This window comes from Nematolebias whitei, chromosome 15 (assembly GCF_014905685.2).
Source record: "Nematolebias whitei isolate Nwh7 chromosome 15, NemWhi1, whole genome shotgun sequence".
Classification (NCBI taxonomy): Eukaryota; Metazoa; Chordata; class Actinopteri; order Cyprinodontiformes; family Rivulidae; genus Nematolebias; species Nematolebias whitei.
Genome location: NC_056512.1, coordinates 37,641,014 through 37,649,466, shown reverse-complemented (window position 1 = coordinate 37,649,466; position 8,453 = coordinate 37,641,014). Strand labels below are relative to the sequence as shown.

General features: G+C 44.2%; 1 protein-coding gene across 1 annotated transcript in view; it reads left to right on the top strand.

The window, feature by feature from the left end:
* doc2a (double C2-like domains, alpha) overlaps positions 1 to 7,275 on the top strand; it is a 44,441-nt gene extending 37,166 nt beyond the window's left edge. Inside the window, exons 9-11 of the mRNA XM_037688640.1 lie at positions 1,772 to 1,853; positions 2,375 to 2,471; positions 7,087 to 7,275. Coding sequence (XP_037544568.1) covers positions 1,772 to 1,853; positions 2,375 to 2,471; positions 7,087 to 7,223 — 316 coding nt within the window. The 3' untranslated portion in view covers positions 7,224 to 7,275. The remainder of the gene's footprint in view (positions 1 to 1,771; positions 1,854 to 2,374; positions 2,472 to 7,086) is intronic.
* The last annotated feature ends 1,178 nt before the right edge of the window (positions 7,276 to 8,453 follow it).

Below are 8,453 nucleotides of genomic sequence, written 5' to 3'. Positions count from 1 at the left end.
CCTCCCTGCACTGGCTTCCTGTGCACTTGAGGATTAACTTTAACATTTTGGTTTTAACTTCAAAGCTTTCCATGGCCATGCTCCTAAATACATTATTGACCTTTTGGAACCTTTAGCTTCATCTAGGACTCCGAGATCTTTGAGTCAAATGTTATTGTCTGTACCCCGAACCTGTTTAAAAACCCATGGAGACCGCACTTTTCGGGCGGTGGCTCCGAGGCTCTGGAATGCCCTCCCCATGTCCCTGCGCTGCAGACTCCACAGTCTCTTTTTTTTCAGACAGGCTTTTGCTTAAGTTTTTTTGTTTTGTTTTAATTGTCTTGTCTTTGTGAAGCACTTTGTGATCTATACGTCTGTGAAAGGTGCTATAGAAATAAAGTTTTACTTACTTAACATGTAAACTCCACCCAGAGGGGCCCCCGGACTGGGATTTGAACCAGGGTAAACTGTTCGCTGAGAGACAGCAGCTCTACCAGTTGCACCACCGTGCTGCCTCCCAACAAAGTTCTTTAGAGAAATCATTGAATGAATAACGGTTCTTTGTGTCCCACTGCCACTCAGTGATTGGGATGGCTGTGGCTGAGTGGTTAGAGCAGTTGTCCTCCAATGGGAGAGTTGGGGGTTCAATTCCACCAGCAGTCACATGCTGAAGTATCCCTGGGCAAGACACTGAACCCCTCATTGCCTCCAGTGTGTGTCCCATCAGTGTCTGAATGTGATCTAAAACTCTGATTAATCTTTGTACAGATCTAGTAGATTGCTGTATGAATGGATAAATGAGGCACAGATTGTTGTAAAGAGCTTTGAGTATCTCGATAAGATAGAAAAGAGTTACATAAGTGCAGTCCATTTACCCCATAACTTTGCCTTACCTGACAACAGGTAGATGACGTAAGCCACCTTGGAGCGTTCAGATAGGAAGGAGGAGGGATGGAGCTGGAAATGGATCTCACACTGGGTTAGAAACAGGCAACATTGATCAGGTTCCCCTTTGAACACCTCTGGTGGGGACAATCAAGGCTCATGAATGGGAGTGAGGATTAGGTTGAGCTGATGTCACATGTGGGGGAGCCTGTGGTGCAGTATGGTTATACAAGGTACAGCGCATGTTTATCATTTCCTGCAAATTGTGTTCTAATTTCATAATTGCTCTCTCCACACCAGAGTGCCATTCTTGTGTTGGTGTCAAATCCATTTTGGCCAGATTATACTTAATAAAATCAACAAGAAGGGTTAAAAAGTTTATTGTAATGCAGATGCTTGTGTGAATCATGGTCCAGTGCTGGGGCCAATCTGCAGAGATATGAGAGTTAGTGGTCTGTATATTTCTGAGAAAATGAAGGTGAACAGAAAAACAGGCACTAACCTTTTCAGGCAGATGAGGTGGGATCCACCTGTCAGAGCAGGATAGGATGACGTCACTGTCACTGGATGCAGGGCAGCTGCAGAACAGTGCTGTGATAAATGTGGCAAGTGGGGTAATCCAAAAGGTTCGAGGTTTGTGGGTCAGAAGGAGTAGTCAGTAACAAGATCAGAACAGCAAGACAGGGAGCAGACAGGGAGCATTCAGATCGAAATGTCCAGAAGGAAGGCATGGGGTCAAGGCGAGAAGATCAAACAAGACTGTGAGAGAAACGCTGGACATCTACTTCCAAAAGGGTTTGATAATCTGGACTTGTAAATAATCTGAAGTTCTCCTGTCTGTATGAAACGTCTCCAGCTGTTATCAAACATTTCTGTGTTCGTTTCCTGTATCCTGTTTCCTCCTCAGATACCTGAAGCCCGACACTCAGAAGAAATCCAAGCACAAAACAGCGGTGCTGAAAAAGACCCTGAACCCTGAGTTTAATGAGGTAAGGACCTCCAGCTGCTAACCTCTGCTGGATCCACATCATCTCCTCCACGGCGGAGCAGCCATGTTGGCGAGCTACTGCTGACTCTCCTCACATCCGAGTTTATTGTTTCATTTCGCCTCCTCTGGGTCTCTGGCAGCGGTGCTGCTCATCCAGCAAGAAAAAGAAAGAGCAGGAAACCTCTCAGAACCAACATGAGTTTCTAAGAAATCAGAAAAATCTTTGTGAGACATTAAACCTGTCCTTGAAATAAATGAGTGCGTATGAAGGCGGAGCTTTAATTATGACTTTAGCTGTAAATTAATAAAACTGAAATGATTCAACATCTTGTTGTGTCAAAAGACGATTTAATTATTTTACAGATTAACAGAAGATACAAAGGTTAAACTCTGAAGATGAAAACTTGTTTCAAATCCTGATTAAACTAAACATCTGTAAACTCAGAACCAGTAATACCGCTGTATGGGTTTGACGTTATATTTGATTTATTTTGTGTTTGCTCTGCTCTCTGTTGGCTGCAGGAGTTTTTCTACGAGATCTCTCTGTCTGAGCTGGCCAAGAAAACCCTGGAGGTGACGGTGTGGGACTACGACCTGGGACGCTCCAACGACTTCATCGGTGAGACCGACCACGAGACCCAACCTGAACCGCTTTAAGGTTCACAGAAACATGCCAGATGTTAGTTGAGTAACAAAATGTTTAGTGGGATTATTCGGCATATAGAAGCTGTTGTAAATAACAGACAAGGTTAACAGCAGGAACCGCTCTGTGCAAACTGCAGATCAGGGCCTGAAAAGTCCAACAGAACCACATTATCTGTAAAAAGGAGAGATGAGACACTGAGGTTCCCAATCCAGAACCGTCCCCACCGTAAGATCCTGTCTAAAGACCACAAACAGGATCAGAGACCAGAATCAGACCTGGTGGAGTCCAAAGAACATCAGGAACAATGTTACTTCTAGTGTTTGCGCCTGCACAATCTCGTACTGCTCGCACATTCTCAGTGCACAAGAAAATCTATGCAGTGCATAAAATAAAATTCAACATAAACTGTAAATTAATTAGACCAATAAATTTTTTTCTGTGTCATTTTGCAATGTAACTCAGTGAATGACAGGTGTCCAGCCACTGATACGATACGGTTCACTTACGCTACACAGCCAGTCATAGCACTGACAGTGCTGGCGTATGTGCCCTGCCCGTACCGTGGTGAGATGTTTTCTTTTTTGAGTGAGAAGGTCTGTTCTGCAAAACATGCAGCTGGACACGGATGCTCTTTTTCCAGTAGATGAACTAAAGGAGTGTTCTGCATTTGACACTGAATCACTGAGCTCAGACATCAGTTCTGACTTTGGATCAGCAGACTGTGCCACACTGGCAAAGAAGTATGAAGCCATTCTCCACCACCCACAGGATCAGAGAGGAGGCCATGAAGTCAATATGCTGAATTCACGTTCATAATGAAGCAAAAACTAAAAAGAAAATGTAACTGAAAACAGCAAGATTATAAAACGATGTAGAAAACTAAAACCAGGAACATGTCTGCATTGGTTGTTCTCTGGATTCCTCACCTTGCTTTACCCTTGCCTGTTCTGGATGCCTTCATCTGACCCTGCTTTTTGATCACCCTGCCAATGCCTCTTGGATTATTCTCTGGTTTAGTTTGCTTGCCTTCTGACCAACGGTTCTCAACCCAAGCTTGTCCCTCTGGATTTCTCTGCTGCAAAATCTTCAAACAAACGCTCTGCTCTGCCGCTCCAACTTTCTGCCGGCTCTCAGCCCGTGACGTCATCGTCCTCAGCCAATATAAGGATTCGTCCCAGCTCTCGACTGTGAAGGTTAATGACTGCTCCTATTATTATTATCAAGACCTTCACAGTCAGGCTAAGTTTACTAATCCACATATCTCTGCAGATTGGACCCGGGCCCGGAACCAGATTGTAAGGATGGTATCCCTCTGTCTGTCTCCCTGCGTCTGGTATCCTCCTATGATGAGAGTTCTGTGATGGAGCAGTCTGCTCCTCAGATAAATAATGTTAATTTATTATTTGTATATTTATGAATGTTTCTGTTCAGTGTCCTGAGATGACTTCTGCTGTGACTTGCCGCTTTACAAATGAACTGAATTGAAAATCAGTTAACTGATCATAACAAACAAAGACTAAACTCATGCAACCAGAAGTTGCAACATACATCTATATACAGAACACACAACACAAAGCACAACTAGCTTTAAGCATTAACCTTTAATTCACCATTAAGCATACAATGTAATTGTGACAGAAAATGGAGGATTTACCTGCAGTTATCTTCATACAGATGAACATGTGTTACTTCCTGTTTATTACTGTTGTATTCAGCTGATCATGAGGTCGGCCGCAGGGATTCATCCATCTTTTGCATTTTTCCAAATTTTGTTTAGTTTTAGAAATGTAATAAACTGTATTGCACCCTCTAAACGCTCAGGTTAACGCTGTCTGAATTACATGCTCTCCACTGACAACGCTTAACCATTTCTTCTGATGGTTTCTCACGAAATCCTTGCTCTGACCACAAAGTGTTTGTGATGCAAAACCCTGACAATGTTGTCGGAGGAAAAGAGGGTGGAGCTCCTGCAGGTAAGGGGCATTTCACTTCAGGACAAATTGAGCTCGCTGGTTGGTCAGTTGCTGATGAGCATTCTGGACTGATTGACAGGTGGCGTTGAGGATCCGACTCGTGGAAAAAATAATTCATAGATTTTACTGGCCCGTTTAAGAGTTTAAGATTTACTGCTTTTGAAAACTTTAATTCCTCTTTTTTCTGGATGTATATCGCTTTTTTACGATGATTATTTCCTCTGGTATCGGATGCTGTGCAGCTGGAATGATTTTTACTGAAACTTTTTTACTTTTGGACATTTGTTATGATGCGTAACCATGGCAACGAGGTGTTTTTTAACAACAAGGAGCAGCTGATCAACATCTCAAAAGCTCAGATATCTCATCTACAGCCCCAAATCCCACACGAGTTGAAAAGGAGGTGCCGTGGACAAATTCCTGTCAACCTGGCGGCGGTGCTTGAGTACCTCAACACCGAGATCCTGGAGCTTGTGAGAAACTCGGCTTGTGAGGAACTCTGCAGACTGCTAGGAGGAGTGACCATCAGTCAGGGAGGAATTCTGTCCGGCATTCCAGCAATCTTGCTGCCCAGGAGGACCGAGAGGCCCGCCGGATCTGACAGCAAGATGGATCTGGGTGGACGGATCGGTATCTGTGGCCAGATTCTTCGGCTTCACTGCAGGAGATCCTTCCTGCCCACAGCTATCAGCATCTATAACAACTCTTGAATGAAACCAGGATGATGAGCTACGACAACACTTAATTTCCCTCTGGGATTAATAAAGTATTTTTGAATTTTAATTGAATTTGAAAAGCTGTCGCTATTGGGTTTACCCATGCGCAGCGCACCGAACACTGAAAACTTCTAGTCCACGCCCACCTGCTGTGTGGGCCTCACCCGGTCCGTTATATATGTATCAGAAAGGAAATGGGGACGAGAACCGTTTCCTCTATGCTGCAGGTCATGTGACCTCTCACTCTTTCAGTTTTGTTTGTTTTGTTGTCTGTTGGGCTTTTCTTGTGTTTTTGTTCAAAATACGTCGCCATGGTAACTTCAAACACCTCTAACAGCACACGTCGCAGCCGAGACAGTCGTTTTGATGTATATTCAGTCTGGTTGCATTCTTCCATTCAATTATAAACGTTGCAACAATTATATATGAAGGGGCCGTGTGTCCCCCACATTTAAAAAATATTCATTCAGACCCCCCCAACATTTACCATGAAATATTAGTTCACTCAATGCTGTTTCTAGTTCTTCATGAACGAATCCATTCCGCTTGATTCATAGGAGAAAACTCAAACCACTAAAATTCACTCTGGGTTTTCCTGGTTACCTACAACTCACCACACCACATGCAGTGTTTCCCCGATGTCATCTGCCTTGGCAGGGCACTCGCAGGGGGAGGAGGGGGAGACACCTCTGTTTTGTGTGCTAGCTTAGCACTGGTGCTGGTAGTTGTGGACTGGAGTGGGGGGTTAGGATGTGTGACAGAAACAGAGTGACAGCCGAATCGTTTCCTTAGTTTACACATTTCCCAGGAGAAATTGATAGTCGGCCTGTTTCGAGGCCAACCGGGGACTCAGATTCAGATAACCAAAATTGTTGACTTATTCAGGCAGACCATTTTTTCCTTGTCAGCCTTTGAGTCTGTACTGATAACTTTCCAAGGTCCAAAATGGCCAGATTAGGGTACATTCTACTGGTCCGTGCTTACGAGCCTCTTCAAGGTCGTTTTCATGCTGACGAGTTCCAAAGCCGCAGGTGGCCTGCGATTCAAATCACTTCCAACTTACGGTTTCACTCGTAAATCAGCTGATTTTGAGAATTCCAAGTACAAACCAAACCTTCACATAGACAGCAGACTGGCGCGGTCCAAATTAGCTGCGGCCATTTTCTTTGTACGTTTATTAAACCAGGATTCAGACTATTCCAAAAACAGGAAACCTGTTATCATAACTCCAATTATATGTAATTTCGGTATCCTCGTTCGACAGCAGAGGTAGATACATCACCCCCAGAGATATATCCAGCTGCATGCGTTTCGTCCAAGCAGAGGAGGGTTCTCCAGGACCCTGTTGCTTTGTTGAAAAGATTTTGTCGTTTGCCTCAAAAGTCCAGTTGGTCAGATCCAAAACAGTAGTTTTCATTTCGGAAGATGTGTAAAAATAGGAGCTGCTCCGATACACAGACAGAGAGCAAAAAAGCAGGAGGAGAACAGGTGTTTACTTGTATAGGTAAACTTAAATGTTTAACAACCTGTTAAAATACGCCAGAATGCAGGAAATGGCATTTACTTTATTCTAAATTTTCTGGGGGAGGACCCCCAGACCCCCCCCCCCCCCCACACACACACACACACACACATTACAAATTGCTTTTGATGCCAATATGTTTGGGCCACATTAAAGTTGAACCAATCAGTACCTTTAGATGTGGACAGGGGTGTGTGCCGGCAGGTGTCATGTAACAAAAACTGTTTTAAACCCGCCTGTCTTCACTTAAGTCTACTCAAGGAAGTCAATCTGTGGGACATCTGCCAAGGCTGGTGCAATGCGGGCATTGAAAAGTTCTCAGACGTTCCAAGTGTTCCTTGGAGAACTGACTGAACTGTGTTCTTCCTGGTGTTCAGGTGGCGTATGCCTGAGTTGCCGGTCCCAGGGAGACGGTCTGCGTCACTGGATGGACTGCCTGAAGAACACAGGTCTAAAGGTAGAGAAGTGGCACATCCTGACCAACGAGTTGCCGCGAAGCTTCGGCCACGATTAACAGCAAAAGCCACATAGCGCCTTCAATGCACGCAGACGGTCTAATTACATATGGGACAGAATCATTCATCTGAATCACTTCGCTGGAACAGCCAAAACTCCACCACAATCAGACGAAAGTTCACTGGCATCAGCCAAAACTCTGACATAATCAGCCGAAACGTCTGTGGATGTCATCTGCAGCTGAGAGGATCGATAACTCCAGGCGGTGGTCAAGGTGGGGAGACGGTGTGCCTTCACCTCTAGATCCATCACCTCAGCAGCAGACTCTGGGTTCTGATGAGCAGCTCTATGGACTTTAAGACACTTTTCTAGATTTAAAACCATCAACCTGCATGTTTTTACTGCTGCTCAGAATATTTTGGTGTAAATCATATTGGGTTCATATAAAAATCAATGTTTCTGCTGTTTTAAACCAGGGAACTGGCAGTTGTGTGTAAATAGATTTAGCATGAAGTTAATGATATAATTTAATTTATTCTGGATTATTTGTGGTTTATTTTGTGACCGTTTTGTACTTTGGAGCCCTGAAGTGCCGTTAGTGATCGGTAAAGATGCATGAAGATTAAAACACCTCATTACGATTCGGGTCATGACTCAGCTTTTATCTGATCTTCCTTCCTGGTTTGACAAAACCCTGAGCCATCATTCGGCCTGGTTCTGTCTGAACTGATCCATCATTCAGCCCGGTTCTGTCATACGTCATGTTTCTCTGCACTCCGTCCCAAGGGGGTAACTGTGAAAACAAAGATGAAACTGTTGAAGAGGTTCTTCCTGGTTGCTGCATGATGCAGGAAGTTCTCTCCGTCTCAGAACCAACTGTTTTCAGAAAGACTCATGAGATGTTTGGATTCTGGTTCTGTTCTTCCTGTCTTTTGCACGACTGAATGTACAACTGTCTTTGGACCTTGGTGTTTTCAGCTCGTGGTTCTGTCTTTTTTTGGACAATGCAACAATAAACGTGGCTGCAGCTCAGACTGAGGCCCGGTGTTGTTCTGTTCTGGCTGCACTCACACAGTGACATTTTGGAGGACATGTATGAAGGCAGCAGACCAAGAGGTGATTTACATATGACAATGTACCAGTGAGAGAGTCTGCGTGAAGTTAATGATGACCAGCCAACCAGTTAAGTTAATGATGTCCAGTTAACCAGCGACGTTAATGATGTCCAGTTAACCAGCGACGTTAATGATGTCCAGTTAACCAGCAAAGTTAATGATGTCCAGTTAAC